Below are 21,044 nucleotides of genomic sequence, written 5' to 3'. Positions count from 1 at the left end.
TTGATTTTTCACCTTTGTTTACCTGCCAAATTTCATCATTATATTATATTTATTCTATAGGTTTTCTTGACAGACAGACAAGAAAGTGATCCTATAAGGATTTCATTTTACCTTTTGAGGTACACAGAACACTAAAAATCATGATTTAAGGAATCTGGATGGGTGAAAACTAGCTGGGCGTACATCCATCCATCAAATGTATACACATTATTGCAATGATTAGGGCGCGGATATAAACGCTGTTGCACTTCTGTTTTACCTACTCCTTGGCACAAGCTTTAAGCTTAGTTGGAGGGGAAAGGGTATGAAACAAACATGCCGAAAGTTTAACTGCTCAAATATACCTTAAAGAAAAACAGAAACGGTACGAATACTACTCACGACAATCCTTAAGAAGTAGCACACCAATGTCAAAAAAGCTAAAATTCTTTTAAAAAACATTTAGCATAAGCATCGCATGTCAAAGTTAGCCATTGTTGGTTCAAACGCACTTTCTGAGTACCATTTCTACTTCACTTTTGGTAGCAATGGTTCCCTACGCTTTTACAATAATTGATATAATTTTGCAGAGCATATATTTTAGTTCTCTGTAATATGATTTTTTTTCTTACAGTAATATAGTATTTCTATAAATGTACAATATTCTACTCCTTATTTCTATTTTTTATTAGGGTAGTTTTGGTTGGAGTTAAAATCATGCGAAATGTTTGTTTAGGTACTTTATATTCAATTAGTTGAATATTATGTTATTTTTTGCACGTACCCAGCAGTTGATTTCTTTTTATTTGTTGCACGCTTAATCTTTGTTTTTAAATCTCTACATTACACGTGAGTATACTCTTTCTTTGCTTTTAGATTGTTTAAGTTTTACTTTAAGCTTGTTATTATATTAAATGTTTGATTTTTATCATTTGCATGCTGCCTGTGCGCACAACGCTTCATTCTTGACGATCACATTTGCAGTATTCTGGAGAAAAAACTTAGGTAAGCTTGCTTTCTTCGAAAGTACGTATTTTCCTTCTTATTTCTCAATATAGTCTTGTTACTGTTGAATTTTTTATAATTAGTCTATAGTGCTTATTGCACTATAGACTAATTATAAAAAATTTAAAATTTTAAAATTTGTTGTACTTTTTAAGTAATTTCGACGCATAAGTTAAAGGAAAAGATATTTTGAACAAAATACTCAGGAACATACCTATTATATTTAAAACTGTGAAACTAAGTTCTACACATGTTAAGCACGTAAAATTATATTGGGAACTTGGCTTTTTTTTTGTAATCGAATTTTCTGTACATGTCACATTGGCCCTATGCTTCTATCTTTATCCTTTAGTCTGTGTTCAGTCTTCATCGCAGGGGCTATAAGCTCAAAAGGGTCGTAAAGCCAATTGGAAAAATAAAGAAATCAGGAGCTTAGTAGCATCTGTAGCCGTTGCTGTATAATGATGGTGTGACGCCTTGCCAGGCAAGAAGCTCTGCTGTCGGATGAGCAGGCGCAGGAGATAGTGGCTATGTTGTCGCCGCACACGCTGCCGCACGACAACGGCGTCTCGCTCAACGACAGCTACCAGTCCGTGCTCTCATACGAGAGGTAACTATGCTCCGAATATGTCTCTTAGAAACAATCTGAAGTACGCTGGAAGGTACTCTGGTACTAGACATCACACTCATTTTGTACTAGACACCACAGACTAAAAATTTTGTCAGGCTGGACATATGTATCTTAAACTCGTTGAGTGAATGTGACTCAAAAGTTTTCTTATAGACAATTTTTGATAATATGTGGTTGGCTTTACAGCCGATGATGACAAAAATACTGATTCAGTACAGAAATGTTATCCAATAATATTTGAGGTTTTTAAGGTAACCTCGACACAGGAGTTGCGTTATTCTGCCTTTGTACGTTGTCTAATCAATCATAGGCCAATTCATACAAAATGCCAAAGGGAGAACAATTATAGTAACTCCAATACGATGTTTGCTTTCTATGCAAATGTCTCTTCTTGATGACAACTAAAACTCTGTGTATACTTTGTCATAGATTGAAATTAGTATAATGTAAATAAATCACGGAGGATACTCAAAAGACGAGCCTCATAAGGCCCGGTGCCGCCGCCGGTATGTAAAGCTTAATTTGAGTTGCTATCAAAAGAGACGCTGCGCCTTAGCTCCATTCCACTAATGTCTAAAATCAAGTGATATCCCCAATAAAACAAGATTTTTGTTAAAAACTAATTTTTTCTAGCATGCAGTCAGTGGACGAGAGCTACGAGTTCGTTTCGTTGGAGGCAGACGCAGGTATGGCGGGCGGCGACGCGCGTACGCTCTCCACGTTGGAGTCCGAGTCCGCGCCCGAGCCCGAGCCCGAGCCCGAGCCCGAGCCGCCGACCGAGGCGCCGCCTGAGCCCGCCACGGTGTTCGACCATTACCCACCCATGTCGCTGCGGGAGCTCGCTGAGGAGAATGGCATCCACTACTTCGAGGATGGCCACTTTTATACAGAGGTACAATTGACAAAGCTAATGAACATTAACAACTAAATAAGTCCAAGTCCGAGTCTGCGTCCAAGGCGCCAAGACCTCTTCGAAACAAGGGGCATACTATCCCCAACTTTCCAATTCCAGGCTGTTACTGAGAATTCCTTGACAGAAAAAATCTATAACGAAGCAGTCAAGGATACCACAAACTGAGCAAAAATGAGACACATAACATACTTTCCCTGAAGCCACCATCGTAATACTAAATTTTTATTCCCATCAATAAAAAACTCGCTGATGTGCTCGCTTTCCTTCAGTATAATGAGTAAATCGTAGACTACCTTCAAACGGGTATATTCTGCTGCTTACTAATATTTGTAAGCAGTGAATATAATCCCATTATCCGAATATGTTATTAACAATTTCGTGTTCATAGTATAGTAATTTAGTAAAACATTCGTCTGATAAACTAAGCGAGTCATACTATCACCTTACGAAAAATTTCTGATGGCGTCATTTTTATATTCAAAGATTACGAATTCGATACCAGGTAGTTATCGAATATCAGGAATTCAATATCCTTTTGGATAATAATTAGTTACTCATGAAATTTAATATTGTAGGTCGCCGGTCTTCCGCCGGTCGAAGAAGACGAGGATGACGATTATTACCCACCAGTATTTGTTAAGAGAAATACCAAAGTTAAATTCAGGTATGTATATATTTTTTTAATATTTCGTGTTGTGTAGAAGCAGAAGTCCATGTAGTTCGTAATATCTCGTCGCCATAAAACTCAACTATTTATTTAGCAATCGAAACTGTCAAGATCTGTCAACTGCGATGACAGATCGCAAACAGTACCGTGTGTAACACAAAACCCAGTTTATCGACAGCTTAAACTCAATAGTTTTTCAAAAATATTACGGCCTTTAAAAGTTTAAATCAGCCCGTCTAAAACTTGTAATAAAAAGTATTTGATTAAAATTCATATTCCTTTCTAGTACGGATCCAATGCGCGTGTTCTCAACGCATTCGGTGCGCGAGTACGACCGGCGCAACGAGGACGTGGACCCGGTCGCGGCCTCCGCCGAGTACGAGCTGGAGAAGCGCGTGGAGAAGATGCACGTATTCCCTGTCGATCTCGTCAAGGGCGCCGACGGATTGGGTCTCTCTATTATTGGTAAGTTTTAGGCGCAACGTACACAAAACACAGTGGAGTGTCGTCGAGGTGCGCCTTTTCTTATTAGCTTAAAATCAGCTTTGATGAATGTGGATGAAAATGACTATCCTCAACGGTGCACGACAGTGACCCGTGTGTCAGCTCAATCTCGCCCGTATTACCGTGCACTATCTACCACTCCACGCTTCTACTCATCGCTACTCGCTGCGCTGCGACTCTACAAATAAATAAATATTTGACTGTTACCGGAATATAGAAATGTGAGTCAGAATATAATTTGAAAGAAACCGGCCCAATTTGAACAAGTTTTTGGTTTACCTCATGTTTACCTTTTATTTATATCTGGAGTTTTCGATCTTATCAAAGCCTGAGGCACAGCCCTAGCTCTTGCATCCGATCGAGAGAGTCATACTCTTGTAAGCTTAGAAAGAGATACAAAAATCCTTCACATTTATGCCTCGACAATTATAACTTTGCTGATTATAGCAAAATAAAAGAAGACGGTTATGATTTTTACAGGAATGGGCGTAGGAGCGGATGCAGGGTTAGAAAAACTGGGAATTTTTGTAAAAACCATCACCGAAAGCGGAGCAGCCGCGCGCGATGGTCGGATACAGGTTAACGACCAGATCATCGAGGTCGACGGAAAAAGTTTGGTGAGCTCTACATTTTTATATGTGTACAGTATACAGCGATATGAGTATCTACAGAATTTGTAATCCTAATATTCTAATATAATATTATAAATGTGAAATGTGGATGTTTGGTTGTTTGTTACTCAATCACGCAAAAACTACGGGACAGTTGGCTGAAATTTGGAATGGAGATAGATTATACCTTGGATTAACATATAGGCTACTTTTTATCCCGGAAAATCAAAGAGTTCCCGAGTGCGTGAAAAAGAAAAAGAAAAGTGAAAATAATAAATAAAAGAAAAGTCTGGCCACTTGAGCAATTTATTCGTGATTTGTCATTGGAATAAAAAAAATTGTCCCAGGTGGGTGTAACCCAAGCCTACGCAGCGTCAGTGTTGCGCAACACGTCTGGACCTGTGAAGTTCCTTATCGGACGCGAAAAGGACCCTGAAAACAGCGAGGTCGCGCATCTCATACGACAATCGCTTGCAGCCGACAAGGAGCGAGAAGAAAGGTAAGCTGTACACCACTAATGGGGATGACGCCTAAGTCAAAAATAAATTATTTCTTAGTAATTATTAAATAGATGTTCTTCCAATATTTGTAAAATTCACATTCACTGCGAGTTTAAGTTTGCTAGCCATTATATTATCGATATAACTAAAAAGTACGTCAAATTATGTTAAATGCTTATGACATCATGTCACATAATGATGTCATAAGCACGAGTCATAAATACGAGTGCCCTTACTCTCTTACTGGCCGAAATCCGGTCAGGAGAATTAAAATCTTAACATAGAGTGATGCCGCACCGCACTCAATGATGTATGGGGTGCGGTAATTGCGTGCGGTGCGGCGCATGAGCGGTGCTGCTGCGTACATATAAACTGTACCTTGCTTCACGATGCAATACGACGTCGTGCGGCGCCGCACCGCACGCGCAATGAGCTTGGGATCGGAGAGGCAAGGTTGAAAAGCGTGGTGCGTTGCAGCGCCGTGCTTGAAGCGGCAATGCAGCGCCCGTGTGGCACATAATACTCGAATATGAAATAGGGTGCGGTGCCGCAATGTATTGTGGCTTCAGCCTAACTTGTTATCCAGGGCAAATCGCGAGCGACAGCGGCGCCAGCAGCCGGAGGAGGAGACCAGCCCGCCCGCCGCCGACGCGCGACATCCTGACATCGCCGAACTGCGGGCTCTGCTCAACGAGGTACCCACTTACGTGCCTTATGCCGCATATAGACTGACGCAAGGTAACATGCAATGTAACATGAAAGGAGCATTTCATCAATGTGGACGTAGCGCATACACGAACCGAATATGTACCTACGCGCATATGTTTCCAGCGTGCTCGCGAACGTAGTACGAGTGTGCTGAGAACACGCGAAGAGAATGGTGTGTGACGACCAATTCCTGGCTCTGACGATTGACACTGCTTCATTACTTTTTTAGAAGAAAAAGAAAAAGCCATACATTAACTGTATGCCTTTTTATGTTTCCATGATTGGTCTTGGTCGCAGTGTTCATATCTGAAGCAACTTTACGACTGAGGGGTATAAGGAAGGACTGAACCCCATACGCGCGATCCACAAGTTTGCAAAACGCGCACTATGCGAGCCTTGTAATTAAAGAGGCGCATCAAACAACTACAGTAGCTGCACGCTTGCAGCGTATTACGTGACACGCACTTGACCAGTTTTTGTTTGTGCGCAGCTGGTGGGCATGGAGGCGGGCGGCGGCAGCGGCGCGGAGATCAGCGCGCGCCTGCGCGAGTGGTGCGCGGCGCGTGCGCCCAGCGACCACCTGCGCCGCGCGCTCGCCGCCGCCGCCGACACGGCGCACCGCGCGCACCGCAAGTACGACAAGGTACAACGACACAATGTGTATCTGCCAAAAAAGTCATCGATGTTGTTGTCAATTGACGTTCACTGGATGGCATCATTTAAATAAATTCTTCGAACTTATTTAAACCCCACCCATTACCAATTCAGCTTCACAACCCGTTGATGCCGGTTACTCGGTATCATAGGAGAAAGAGAAATATTAGCAAGGTTTAAGTTAATTTATGAGTATTCTGTGTTTTGGCAGGCGCGGCGTGCGCTGCGCGAGTGGCGGCGTACGCGCGCCATGGTGCGCGCGCGCGAGGAGTGGTGGAGCAGCGCGCTGCGCGAGGCGCACCGCGAGTACGCGGCCGCGCTGTCCGCACTGCACGACCGCGTGGCCCGGCTCGAGGTGCTGCTGTTGGTGAGCATAAGCGGACTAAAACTGCTCTTGGGCATAAAAATAATGTGTGGAAATTTCTATAGCCTTTCCTTTCGCTTGGGTCTAGCCCCCTATGCTCCTATGCTCTCCTGGTACTTAATTCATGTAAGCTACAGTTCGTTTCACGTCACAAGGTCCGGCCTTATGCTTGCGCAGTGGGTGATTTATTGATGTATAGCATACTTACGTAATGACCAGAAGAGTTGACGTATGAGAGTGAGCTCACCCACAGGTCCGCTTATCACTGTTTTATTTCTTCGCAATCGAAGTGAAAAAAGTAAAGTGTTTAACTCGGGAGTAAAATCCATTCATACTCGGTTTTATAGTCTAAACATCTCGTATGAAATGGCTCGTTTTAGTCCCAATCTAGTACAGAAGCGCCTAGGTTTGCTTTCAGAAATTATGCGAAGTTTAATCTAACAATGGATATCATCAAGACTAAGAATTAATTTGTATTTGGCAGGAAACGCAAAAGAAAGCTGGCCTACCAGTAATGTTACCTCACGAACCTTCTGCGCGGCGAGAAACTCCGCCCCTGCCGCGGCGACCCGACCCGGACCCGCTGCTTATTAATGGTAAAGTATTTTTTGTTAGTTACATCCATATACCTTCCAATCCAACAAAGCCCGCTTTCATCTTAGACTGCATCATCTTACCACCGGGTGAGATCGCAGTCAATGGCTAACTTGTAACGAAAAAAATGCCATACTCTCCATGCCGCTCTGATTAGGACGCGTCCGCGCGTCTTCCTTGCAATTTCTTGCAAATATTAAGTTTGTTTTACACGCTGGCCGCCCCGCCTGACGCACCCGCTACTACCTGGACGTAGACTAAGAAATACTTTTTTATAGATCCTTGGAGTTCGGACAGCGACCTCTCCGACCTATCGCCGATAGAAGACGAGTACGCGAAGGTGGACAAGTCTGACAAGAAGCGCGAGGCGCCCGACCTCGGTGACGTCACGGCAACCACCGCCAGCGATGTTTCGCCGCCCAACGTCACCACCAAGTAAGCTCTTCTGATTCTTTCCTTAGTAATAGCCCAGCACTAACCATTTTCTTCCGCTTTGCATAGTATTGCGTTTTGCGTTTGTATTTGTATCGTTTCTATTTTCCGTTCTGTATAGTTTGGCCTGCATGTCGACACACCATGTTGTATTGCTTCTCGGGGTGTGGTATTATAAGTTGTGTAGTGTGTCTTATTACTTGCAGGATGCCCGATCGTTGCACTGGGTATAACATCAGACAGGGGTGCAGGAATATACAGGGTGTCTTGTTGAGATGGGTCACTATGGACAGGTTTGACACTATTATAAAAAAATATACCAAGGAATTGCTATTGGAGTGTATGTATAAACCACTCCAGTCATTCGAATTAAAATTCAGTATTAATTCAACAATCGAACCTGTTCATTTTCGCCGCAAGATCGTAAGTTACATATAAAATGCTTATTGCTAATGGATACTTAGCTCGACAGAATTTGAAAATTGAATATGGTGTAGAGTTCAAGCACAGACTAAGAGATACTTTATACAGTCGATCGAGCAGAGGTCAAGACAGTTAATCCTTCGGCGAGACAGGGACGAGATGGTAGAGGGATTATACCAACTGGCACAAGTCGGCAGAACGAACTGTAATTATTTTTCTTAGTAGTGGATCAGTCATTCGGATTTGTTCTACTTCAGAACTGATGCCGAAGTAAAGTCCGCTCGTCCCCCAATTCGCCGCGCGTCGTCTCACTGTAAGTATTTACGCTTCCAATAGTTCCAGTAAGATGACCTGAGAAAGGAAATACATTTTCCAAGTTGGATCACTAGTAGACTTCTTCATCATCGCTCATCGTCAGGTGAGATTGTAGTCATGCACGATTTGTTGCCCCTAAGGCATGATGTTTTTTTCTGCATGCCAGAAAAGACCTACATCTTAACTTTTTAATTATTATTTATAGTTGCCTATGCTTAAGTAATGGAAGTAATATCGCTAGATATAGTAATAAAACAGGTGTGGATTCAAGTTTCATTATCCGCAATTTAACTAACCGCATTTTAATTAAGAACGTATACGAGAGTTCTTATGATCGTAATTTATTTCTCTTAAAATGAGTTTTGTTATCTTTTATGGGAAGACCGCTATTTTTCGGGAAGGCAATGTCACTATTTTTTGGAGTGAATACCATAACCATTTATTACATTTTCCCTATTGACTAAAATACACAATATTGCAGTAAGAATACTGTGAATTCGGCGAATCACAACAATTGAGAACAATTGAGAATTGAAACAAGTTGAGATTGCAGCAAAATTTTATACTGAATTCGATTTTTGTAAAATATGAATTGTTAGTTTTTTTTTTTTTTGATTTTTTTTAATGTATTTTGTTGTATTTAAAGTTCAGTGACGTCGAACGCCAACGCCACCGCAACATACGCCACGGTGAGCACGTCGACGTCGTACAGCGACGTGACCACGGCCACCACGTACGTCAACGTGACGACGGCGACCGACGCCGCGCACTCCGCCAGCCACGTCACCATCACCACCATAGCCCCGGCCGTCGTGACGGACACAGTGTGAGTATTTCTGTATTATTACCAGATCGGGCTCACTTTTTTTTTAATTCACTATAGGCAAGCGCTGGACCACAATCAAATCTGATAGAAAGTGATGATGTGGCCTAAGATGGGACGCGTTAACCTAGAATATGCCTAATTAACTCTTGTTTTAAAGTTGTTAAAACTTGGTTGGGTGACCTGAGAAGTATACTTGCGGAGGCGCGCCACTTCTCTCTTATGAGAGAGAGAGAGAGAGAGAGAGAGAGAGAGAGAGAGAGAGAGAGAGTGCGTGCGCGCGCGAGAGAGAGAGATATATATAAAATTTCGTGCCGTAAGGATTAATTATTATATTCGTGCATTAATTATTCTGTGAAACGTGCCAGGCTTAAAGAAAACTGACTGATAAACAGCGCACTGTCTAAACTGGTCGATCTAGAAATGAAATTTTGTATGTAGGATCCTTCATGGACATGTAGCGCCAACCTGCTCTATCTTCGGCTGTTTGCAACCATTAAATGAATCGACGAAAGCTACTCTCCGCATACCGTGGCTCCACCTAGTTAAGCGGCGCCCTACGCTCCGTTTGCTGAGAGGCGGTTTCCACATTCGAGGATCTTCCGACTTCCACATCCGTTGATCCTCTGGTTATGAAGGATCCTTAGATGAAAACATCACATATCCTATAAAGATTAGCTGCATCCATAACTTGAATTGTAAGGTTGCCTGGTGGAGACTGCTCTAAGCAATTTAGTTTATAGTTTCTTGTTTTGCCTTGGTCATTTTCTTGTTTTGTGTACAATAAAGTCTTATATCTATCTGTCTATCTTTTTTATAGAAGTGGAGCAAGCACGACAGGCGTGTCAGGCGCAAGTGTGACGCCTATCACTGCGAGCATGGCGAGCGGCGTGGCGAGCGGGGCGGCGAGCGGCGTGGCGAGCGGGGCGGCGCCCAGCGAGGTCGTAACGTCACGTGAGCTGGACGCGGCCGTGCCGCGCGGCGCGCTGCTCGACACGTCGGTGCACCGCGCACGCACCGACCTTGCGCGGCACCGCCACCACGCGCCGCTCTCGCACTCCACACAGTCGCCGCACTCGCTCAGTAACGCCAGCTCCGTGAGTGTTTACTGACGATTTTTATTCCCACAGCCTAATGATATACTTTCATACTACCGCTCGACGGACATATCTCGTTTGCACTAGATATAGTGTGACGATGGTACATGTCTTTCACGCAAGTGCCAACAACTATAAAAAATTTCAACCATATACTACTTTATAGTATAAAGCAATATATCATTTCTCGTCCAAAAAACTTTATTGGGCATTTGCAAATAGTTTCGATAACTGTAACACGTCACTACTAGGCATTAACATTCCCTTAGTACAGATTAAAAAACATATCTAAAATTTCTTTACTGGCAGTAAGTGAACTATGGCCTGGTGGTCAAAGGCTCTCCGGGCGCGATACTCAGGGGGAGACGCAGGTTCGAATCCGGCGGTTCCGCAATTGTCAACAGTGGACAAAAATTATCATCCTCTATTCCGAACGTTGCGTTCAAATCTATTCAGTAGTTTCAGCGTGAAGCGTGCACAGACAGACAACAAAATTAAAAAAAAATACATCTGCTTCTTCTTATTTTGTATAATAGCTTTTAGTAGTGCCACACCAGCACAATGCACTTCGCCTATGTCACGTTAAAAAAATACTGTTTGGGCTCTATCATGTGGATAAAATACTACTACCTCCGATTAAAATTTTCAAAAAATACTCGTGTTTTATGTACAAAAATCGTCGTACAGTTATTTTATTATTTGTTTTCCAGTATGACGGACTAGACGACTCTTACAACGACTCGGCAGATGAATCGCTCAGTGAATCTACATCAGGCGCACCGCCACATTCCTCTCACCACACGGTAAGTATTGATTATAGTATGCGTAAGTAATGTTTAAACTATCGTGAGTTATTTCCATAATTAGTGTAACGTAACGTAGCCATAGAGTAGTAACGGCTATACTCACGATTATCACGTTAGTCAATGTAAGTCCGACTAGTTTCGACCCCGTCCGGGGTCTTTTTAACCCCCGACCCAAAAAGAGGGGTGTTATAAGTTTGACGCGTGTATCTGTGTATCTGTGTATCTGTGTATCTGTCTGTGGCATCGTAGCGCCTAAACGAATGAACCGATTTTAATTTAGTTTTTTTTGTTTGAAAGGTGGCTTGATCGAGAGTGTTCTTAGCTATAATCTAAAAAAATTGGTTCAGCCGTTTAAGAGTTATCAGCTCTTTTCTAGTTTTCTTGTAGAAAAGAAGGTTAGATAACCGTTAGGTTCATAATAATATGTCAATAGACAAATGTCAAGCTGTCAAGATGGACGTTGCTTAAATACGTAATTATTTGAAAATGATGTTTTGGAAAACTCAAATACTTTGGATCGTCGGGGTGTTATAAATTTTTAATTTACACTTGTTTCATAGGGACTCAGCTCGACAATTTTTGTAATGTAACCACAAATTCACAGTTATTGGATTTTTTTCTTTACTTGTGCTATAATACCTACCTACCTGCCAAACTTGATTCTAGGTTAACGGAACGTACCCTATAAGTTTTCTTGACAGACACGACAGTCAGATAGACAACAAAGTGATCTTATAAGGATTCCGTTTTTCCTTTTGAGGTACGGAACCCTTAAAACACACTATATAATTTGGATTAAAAGTAGCCTATCCATGCAATAAATCACGTCGATCCGTTGCTCCGTTGCGACGTGATTGAAGGTCAGACCAACAAACAAACTTTTGCCTTTATAATATGGGTAGTGATTAGAATGAATTTGCGTTTTCCCTCAGCGGGACACGCGGCAGAGTTGCGGCAGCTCGGTCGGCAGCGCCACTGACGACGCGGTGTACTCGCGCGACCACCGGCTCCACCCGCTCTCAGGTAACACGCTTCACGCTTAGCCCTTCTGAACTGTGCATCGTTTGTATGTAACATGAGTGTGCCCAGCTTCATATGAAACAAGTCTTTTTATGTGTATAATAAGTCATTTTTAATCATACATGGTGTAACTAGAACGCTAGCAAAAACGAAAGCAGGCGATAGTACTGATCATTACTGAAAAAATAAAAAAAACCTGTATTTTTTTAAAAGTTCACAGTATATTGCAAATAAAACATCTGACTGATCGTTTATCGAGCTAATTTCGTGGAGGAATTTTTCGTTGGAAGTGACTGTATAAGCGTGTGGGGTAGGTCCGCCAGCGTCGCTGGCCGAGCAGCTGAAGCAGGTGCTGGCGGAGCGCGAGCGGCGCCTGGCGGCCGGCGCCTCGCCGCACCCCGACCCCGTGCAGCTCACCAACGACCTCGTCGACGAGATCCGCCAGGCCGTCAGCGAGGCCAACGCTAGAGGTTTGTATTAGGCTTGCAAAACATGCGAGTATGATAATATGTGGCAGTGGCGTGCACAGGACTCGGAGCTAGGGTAGGCATTACTTTATGAGGGCAGGTCGTTATGAGAAATAAACATATTATGAGCTATTTCAACGGTTGCTATTTTGCCTTTACATGCCGCTGCATTTCAGACTTGGATATGGATATATCGAAAGTATCTTATCAGTTTCGGTAATGGATACTACAGATATGAAAATATTTGAGATATCCGATCGTTTTGGATAATTTCAGTGTGTTGAGTATGAGATTTTACATCTCATTCATAAAACATTTTGAGAGTCGAAATATAATAATTTCAAAGAGAAGTGTCTAAATGTCCTTGATTAAAGCAAAAAATTCAATACCACAGATTTTTATTTTTGCAACATTTCCGCTTGGAGCGCTGACTGCAGATGTATGGACAAATTTAAACTTTAAAACAAGCCAGTTAAATTGTTTGTTAAAAAAAGTGTTTCGTCGCTTGAATTCTTTCAATGTTTGTGAGATGTGAAACCTTGTACTAAGCCTACTGTGATGATCGTTAGGTAGGTATATCGATGTAATGTTTTAAGCGTTTAAATTTTTTTATTTAACAATTTATAATTTTAAATTTCTCAGTTCGGATTTGCATCAAAATATTGGAAGTAATATATGAACAGGGTAGGTGCTACATCGCTTAAATGTATTTTAATTACGACAGTATGTTCATACCCTTCATAACTATTATTTTTTATCGTTTTTCATAAAAAAACCATGGGTGATGGTGTTTATTTATGCTCTTTAGCTTTATTTTGTGACCTATAATTATATTTGCATGTCATTTTTGTGTTTACTGATAATTTTAATTTATTTATGCTATGATTTAATTTGATTATTTTTTTAAATCTTTACTTTTTAAAATATTTTTTGAACAATTCGAAATAATATAATATTTTATTTTTTAGTTGTCATGTATGCTAAAAATCTCGTTTAGAGTTGTGTTTTAATTAACTTCTCACCATAATATGATCAGTAAGGCTACAAGTTCAGAATATTATTACTGGTAGTTGAAAAGTCCCTCATACGTAAATGATTTCGTGTATCCGTAAGATTTCCAATCCGTAACATTTTAAGGAATGAAACTTCTTTGGGTTATTTTTATATGTTCTTAGATGTTTATAAACCTTGCTTATACTTACCGAAATGTACTTAAAATCAAGGTCAGGTTACGACACGATAGGCTAGCTAGTGATAGTCTTAATAAACTTTAAGTATAAACACTTAATATTTATTAAGTAATAAACTTTTAGTCTCAAGGAAAACTTTTTTCGATCCACGTCTTGCATTTTACATAGCGATTCCCTAACATGCCCAAAGAAGTTTCATATCAACGTAATGTGCATAGAAAGTAGCGAGTGTGCGTGTGGCGTGTAGTGTATAAGTGACGGGCGCGTGTGGTTGTAGTGAAGAAAGCTCCGGCTTGTGTAGTCGGCGGCGAGGTGCCGTGGCAGCCGCTGTCGGCCGCCGCGTCCGAGGCGAGCCTGTCGCCGCCGCCCGTGCCGTTGCCGGCGCTGCCGCTGCCGCACCCGCCCAGCCTCTGGACCAAGCAGCAGGTGCGTGTTGTGTGCATCGACATCTATGACCTTTCGAGCAGCTGCCAGTCGTTTTGTATCCCGCAAAAAAAGGGCAGTTGGTGTTGGGACTGCACTAATTTATTACCGCTGAATTTATTGACCCTGATCAAGTTCCAAAGCGACATAAAGGTTGGTGTAAGATCACATCACGGCAGTGAGTTCAGCACAAAAAAATTATGCAGGTACTTTTAATTTTTTTTTTTTTAATTCGGACGTTTTTAGCCCATTGTATTCATTTCCAAGCAAAAGGGCCTAAAACAGTGCTAAAATTGAGTACAAAGATTTCGATCAAAACGACATATATACAGTAATTAATTGCCTTTTTTTGCTCCTGTGAACTTTTATTTCGTGTGTTTATACGGGTTTGTTGGCCAGCTTCTCAATGTCAATGATGACCTCAGGTATGGCAGTGGGTGTCGGGGCTGGGCGAGGGGTTGGAGCGGCACGCGGGTGCGTTCGCAACGCGCGGCGTGGACGGCGCGCTGCTGCTCACGCTGAGCTCGGCCGACCTCAAGCTGCTGGGGCTGGCGGGCGACGACCGCCGCCGCATGAAGCGCCGCCTCAAGGAGCTCCGAGCCGCGCACGAGAAGCACCTCAAAGCGATGAAGAAAGCCGAAAAAAAGGCTAAGAAAAAGTAACACCTACCAAACTAAACTACATAATAACCCTTCTCTAGTAGGACTGTCTTAAAAGCCGCATTGATATTACGATTGTTCATGATGTTTTGTCGAGTTAACACTGCGTTCACACTCAAACGTGTGTGTGTGTTTTTTGCTAAACTAAATAGTGGCATTCAGACATTTTGTCATATCGTGTGAACACTATTAGTTTTCACGCGTTATTGTAAAATAAAATCGGTAGTTCGAACAACCGATAAACGTTAGGGATGATGATGATGATGATGACTTACGTGTAAACGCGGTGTAATGGCTTTATGTACTCGTATGTCTGTATATAATTTATGACTTGAGGCTTGTATTAGTCCTACACTAGACGACAATGATGAACGACGACGTTAACATAAATGTTATAGCCTATTGTAATTTCAACTTATCCATAATAATAGTCCTCATCGTACGTCATCTTCGTCTAGTTGAGAAACGATCTATTAATGCACTCCCGCCAAAGAGAGTCAGTTCACATCAGTCGACAAATATGTTGTAATAATTTGTACATCGTTTAGTCTTAAGTATTCTGTTCTTTCCTACTATGCATTTCTTGCCTTATTTATCAGTGTTTGAGCGTTTATATGGCAGCTTTATTCTTCATTTTTTAAATCTGAACGACAATTATGTGTGTGATTGGTGTGAACTTTCTCAAATTCGTTAATATGTATTATTATTTTAAAACGAAAATATGATAAGTGAAAATGATTTGTATGTGTAGCACTCAAAAATGGTGTTCGAATTAAATCGAGAGCTCAGTTTTTTTTATTTAGTAAAAATTACTGTGTTTAAGGCATAATTAACTATAGTATCGCGTCATGTTATCGATAGTTACTTAAATTACCATCGTTTATGACTTGTGGCTTCTCAATTCTCATTGCTCGATATGATTATTGTCATCGGCGTACTGTTGTGGAAGCTGATACCATAAATACATGAAACTAATATGGTACATTATATGTTCGACTGACCTGCGGGTCGTCATAGCGGAGTACGGCTGCTTGTCGCATAGTGCCATCTGATTTGTAGCTTTTAGATAGAGACGATAGAGCTGCTACGAACGAGGAATCGAATCGTACTGATCGAAAAGTAAGATAAATATAAGTAAACGGGAAATAAAGCTATCCGATTGATATAATAAGCGCTACCAAAGTGACATAAATACGACTAATATATTTTCAATGCTGAAACTCTTCATTGTTCCTACATTTTATATTAAATGTCTTATACTTCTCTGTGAGTTTGATGCGAGGTGGACTGTCTGACGATACTGGCTCAATCTAGTCATAAGATCAATTTGTAAGCTATTTGGAACCTTATGAAATACCACTATAGAATTTTTCTCGGGAATTTTCAAGTTTTTAGGATAAATTGTAACTTTGAAATGTAATAATTTAGCATCTATGTATTGAATAAACGATTACATTGCGATAGTTATCTAGGCCAATATTCGAAATATACAAATTGATTTTGGTAACGGCATTTATTTATAAATTGTATTGCACAAAATGTACTTAGTCCGGTGACAGAATGTTTGTAACGTCACCGATTAATTAGAGTATCTGCAACATTATATTATTATATTAAAATCATTCATCGAATCATTACGACGTGATCTCATCATGAAATATCTGCATGTTTTTCATCCACTATTACAGTATTTGCTAGACGAGCTCCCATACACCTCAGTTCCTGTATTAAAATCTATACACGTTTTATATTACATTCCAATAACTTTCTCTCAATATAGTTATTTCTGTGTGTGATTTGAATGATTTAGATGGGCTTTCTAGTTTTCTTAGGCAACATTATTAGGGTTTATCTAAGTGTTAATCGGTCTGTGTATTCATTGAGCGTGTTTGGTTCCGTAGCTGCGTTTACTGTGTAAATACCTGTAGTCTCGAAGCGGACTGACTGGAGACTTATTGTATGTTTGTTGTGTTCGTATGACTGATGTATATCATTTAGAGTATTTATTTCGATTAAGGTTTAACGATTAATATTATACGAGTAAGTAGAACTCCATTAACTATTGCCAAAATTGATGAGTACTTTTTTATCTTTGTTGACTTTTTTTTGTTTACTCCCCCTTAAATTATTTTAATATTTATTTTGGGACCAAATTAATTTATTATAATACTACAATTTATTTTTTGTGTATTTGGGTGTGTTCAGAAAAAGATTTTTATTTATAAATAAATAAAGAAACCAAAGTCTATAACATATTGTATTTTATTATCATCAATCCCAGTTCATCTTATTTATTTCGCATTACATATTATTTATTACATTAGTAAATGATAAAAATCGGTTAAGTGCGAGTTGGACTAGCACAGGAAGGGTTCGGTGCCATTGTTCAAGAAAGAACATTTCAATTTTTTTTACTATTCATGGTGGCCATTTTGAAATACTATTTGTTGTTATAGCGGTAATAGAAATACACATTCAACTCTACCTATTACTACAGTTTTCGAGATACAGCCCGCTGACAGACAGACGGACGAATGTACAGCGGAGGTCTCGCTGGCACCCTTCGGATACGAACTCTAAAAACTGGGATTTGATCAAAACAACTCAATTTGATAAATGCACTAAACAAAAGTGATAAATGATAAAATACTGAGCATAGTTTAGTGACTAGTGAACCACCTGATAATAATATCGTACTTATTGTCAGGCGTTACACTAGACTAGAATCGTAATCTGATCACTCCGACTCCACGCAGTCTATCCTACCCTTAGTATTTTTGTGAAGAAGAAAGTCAGTCAGTTTGGTCCGTCGCGAGTGATTACATCTCACTAAATTATGCTCAGTTTTTTATCATATTACTAGATTTGTGTAACGAAATGATCAATGATTTGTTATTTTACATCATTGATAGATTCATAAATGTAGTATTATGATCAAATCCCGCCCAGTTTTTATCATTTCCTTGCGAATGTCGAGGTAACGAAGTTCGATGTCAACTTTCGAGATGTCAAAGGTCGATGCAGACTGTAGAGGTGAATAATGCTACGTGAAAATGTGCGTGCTAAAGTAAAAGACAAAAAATAAATTGGTGCCGATTCTGAGGGCAACTAAATTTTAGAGTATTTGCATCTTTTCTTATCAACGTAATAATAAAAGGACAAACCTAATTTAATTTAGAACTGTCAAACCTCGTGGCTTAAGGTGCCAGTCGTGTTTAAAGTAAAGCCTGACCATTGTGCAGAAAACAGTAGAACTAATTTACCTTTTTTTTTTTCTTCTCGTCTGGCTTTACACAGACCAGCCAATTTCAGGTTTGTGAATTTACCTATACAGTACAACCAAATTAATAATGCGCATAGAAATCTTCGTCACTGTTCGGCAACGGTCGTATGATACACATGATATTGACTCCTATTTCTTTACAACAAGATGCAAAATGCAAGTGCATTGTTTAGGGCTCTTACGATTCAATGATTCGGAATACGACAATTAGCGAAGATCTGCATGCGCATTATTAATTTGGTTGTACTGTACAAGACTATAAAGTAGGTACCTTTTGCAACAAAAAATGCAAGTGTGTGGCCACCAGAACAAGTTTTTTTTGTTTCTTGGACAGGCTATAGCGTGCTTAAATATAGTCTTTAAATTTAAAATTGATTCTCCATCCTTAGCAATATTAAAAAGAAAAAGATGCAGATATTCAAAATTTAGTTAAGAGAAAAACATCTGAATCGACACCATTTATCTATGATAGAGATGAATAAAAAAATACAGAGAAATAAAAATAAAAAACCATTTAATTAGTCATCACTTTTATTCTTCTTTTTATTTCTTCTTTTCCTTTTTGCTTTTTTCACAGATGGCTCTGTCACACTAGAGATTTCCTCTGCATTTTCATTGTCATAACTTATAGTAACAAATGCCCCTGGCTTCCTCTTTTTTGATGAAACATATGTTTTGTTATCATTATCAGATATATCACTGTCATCCTTTTTAGACTCACTTTTTGCATTATCATTTTCACTGTCAGAGTCTTCCTTCTTAATTAAAATATTTTGTCTATTTAATGCTATGCAAGTGACTCTACAAGCAGCATTTAATGAGCACACCTCTTTAAGCTTATTATCACTTACAGACCATGCTTTAAGTTCCCCAGAACTTGATGCTGAATACAAGGTGTTATTTTCATAATGCAAACACTTGACTCTCTGTTTATGAGCATGACATGTCTCCGCTTGTGTTTCTGATACTTTGAAGTTAATAATATTACCAGTTTCTAGACCAACAAACATTGTGTCATCATCAATCCATTGTACGGTTGTCGGTTTTGAATTACAAGTCAAACGTTTCTCTAAACCTGCTTTACTTATTGTCCATACATCAACATTTTGTAAAGAAACAAGAGAAAATCTATCTCCACCAGGTGAAAACTTTATTTCAGTAGGCATGCTGACTCCTTTGCTGGCTAAGTTTATGGTAAAGGCTGGTCGACCCTTAATTAAATTCCATGTACGAAGAGTTTTATCCCCACCAATGCTTAAAGCCAATTTGTCTGACTGATGAACAGAGATAGCAGTGACTGGTTGTCCTAAATTAAAATTTAAAAAGAATACTTAATGTCTTCTCCAACACCTATTGTAATACTACATGTATTTATAATAGGTAGTGGAGAATAGGATTGGAATAAGAATTGGTCCTGATCAAAATTGATTAAATAAAAACTGATATCATTTGCACACACACATAAGCTAATCAATAATTATTTATGATAAAATCATAACCCTTTCTTTCGGCTTTGCCGTAGTCGGGTAAAAAGTTGCAATGCAAGACTCAAAAAATAATTTTTACATACCACCATGGGCCTTTTTCCAAATCTTTTCAATCTGCCAGTTGCCTGTCCGAGTCACAGTGATGCTCCCATCATCACTGCCGGTGAGGAGGTGCGTACCGCCGTGAGTAAATGCCACTGTATTAATCGTCCCATCGTGGTTCATTAAAACCGTATGTTCTTTACGGGTCTTCAAGTCTATAACAACAACTTTATCATCAGTCCCTCCCGATGCGAGGAACTTCCCAGCAATAGATACGCATCGCACGGATGCTGTATGTGAATGTGTGGCAAAAGTTTGTTTTAATTTCGTTTCCTGAAACATAAGAAATGTGTATTCATGATTATATAGCTGGTTCAACAGAGCTCAGTACTTAAAATTTATATTTGTTTTTACTTACTTCATCTTCTGATCGCAGTGAATAACCTAATAAAAAGCCTTCATATGTTCCTACAATTATTTCATTCATTTTAAAGAAAATGAAAAATAAAAATTCACAAAAACACGCAAATAACCTCAAATTTTAACACATTTTCTTCATAGACTAAAGAGTAACAGAGGCAGAGCACCCACTAACAGAGTAATAATAATAATAATAATAATAATAATATAGCCTTTATTTACTGAAACATTTTTGCAATCATTACATTTTATGTTAATAAGTACTAGATTTTCCATCTTAAGTATATAAAATGTAGTACATAAACAAGACTTATCCTATTAATAATACTAATTTACATGTATATTTTTTTTTTAATACATCACTAGTTTTTTTTTTTTTTTTAATTACTAATTTTCTTATTATATATTTACATTTTTAAATGAGTACACATTATTACTATTTCATATTACTACTTGTTTTCATATTTTAATAGGTAAGTTTCTTTTTCTCCTTTCACATTTCGTTTCCGTACGCCCATTTTGGACGAAGGCCTCCTCCAGTCATATTCATATTTCTCTGTCTTTGGTTGCGTAATTGTTGAAATAATGTAACAATAATTTTACGTATGTCATCCCTGTTTTGGATGTAGCAACACTGTCCCATATTAATTTCCTTCCTACTTTTTCTCGTGAAGTGTGATCGACCTGCTGTACCACGGACCTTTGTATTTTGTATCTTATTTTATAATTATTATAATAAAACAGTCATCATAAGTAAATATCTCTTTTTAATTTTTCAATACAATATCAGGTTAGGGCCTAGGTACGTGTGGACAAAAAGCAGGTCGATAAAAATACTACGCTGTGTGACGGCGTGGGTTCGCCATCTTGGAAACACCCGGTGTTAAAACGCAAGTAAAACGTGAATACGTGAAATCCTATCTCAGGACACGGAGTAATCACGGTTGTAAAATATGGAGGACAAAGAAGACTCCAAAATTAAACTACGGGGCGAAGAAAACTGGACGATTTGGAAGTTCCAGGTTAC

The 21,044-nt window shown here is 39.6% G+C and overlaps 2 protein-coding genes across 4 annotated transcripts in view; one reads left to right on the top strand and one right to left on the bottom strand.

The window, feature by feature from the left end:
* LOC123867940 overlaps positions 1-15,640 on the top strand; it is a 29,189-nt gene extending 13,549 nt beyond the window's left edge. For 2 of the 3 annotated variants that reach the window (XM_045910263.1, XM_045910264.1), the window contains 20 exons: positions 964-984; positions 1,469-1,594; positions 2,249-2,507; positions 3,104-3,192; positions 3,482-3,660; positions 4,180-4,316; positions 4,658-4,809; positions 5,397-5,505; positions 6,009-6,161; positions 6,384-6,539; positions 7,021-7,132; positions 7,409-7,565; positions 7,769-7,855; positions 8,947-9,126; positions 9,944-10,220; positions 10,931-11,023; positions 11,959-12,049; positions 12,361-12,516; positions 13,981-14,129; positions 14,552-15,640. In XM_045910263.1, the coding sequence (XP_045766219.1) occupies positions 964-984; positions 1,469-1,594; positions 2,249-2,507; positions 3,104-3,192; positions 3,482-3,660; positions 4,180-4,316; positions 4,658-4,809; positions 5,397-5,505; positions 6,009-6,161; positions 6,384-6,539; positions 7,021-7,132; positions 7,409-7,565; positions 7,769-7,855; positions 8,947-9,126; positions 9,944-10,220; positions 10,931-11,023; positions 11,959-12,049; positions 12,361-12,516; positions 13,981-14,129; positions 14,552-14,788 (2,920 nt within the window). In that variant the 3' untranslated portion in view covers positions 14,789-15,640. The remainder of the gene's footprint in view (positions 1-963; positions 985-1,468; positions 1,595-2,248; positions 2,508-3,103; positions 3,193-3,481; positions 3,661-4,179; positions 4,317-4,657; positions 4,810-5,396; positions 5,506-6,008; positions 6,162-6,383; positions 6,540-7,020; positions 7,133-7,408; positions 7,566-7,768; positions 7,856-8,946; positions 9,127-9,943; positions 10,221-10,930; positions 11,024-11,958; positions 12,050-12,360; positions 12,517-13,980; positions 14,130-14,551) is intronic. The other variant, XM_045910265.1, reaches the window with a different exon arrangement.
* A 2,813-nt stretch (positions 15,641-18,453) lies between these two features.
* Positions 18,454-20,216, bottom strand: LOC123868565 (p21-activated protein kinase-interacting protein 1-like). Its single transcript, XM_045911122.1, has 3 exons — positions 20,016-20,216; positions 19,639-19,930; positions 18,454-19,374 (listed from the first exon to the last, which is right to left on the bottom strand). Exons 1-3 carry the CDS (start codon positions 20,082-20,084, stop codon positions 18,587-18,589), a joined length of 1,149 nt encoding a protein of 382 aa, XP_045767078.1. The 5' UTR covers positions 20,085-20,216; the 3' UTR covers positions 18,454-18,586.
* Between the last annotated feature and the right edge of the window lie 828 nt (positions 20,217-21,044).

This window comes from Maniola jurtina, chromosome 9, assembly GCF_905333055.1.
Source record: "Maniola jurtina chromosome 9, ilManJurt1.1, whole genome shotgun sequence".
In the NCBI taxonomy this organism is placed as follows: domain Eukaryota; kingdom Metazoa; phylum Arthropoda; class Insecta; order Lepidoptera; family Nymphalidae; genus Maniola; species Maniola jurtina.
This window is presented reverse-complemented; position numbering and strand designations above follow the sequence as displayed.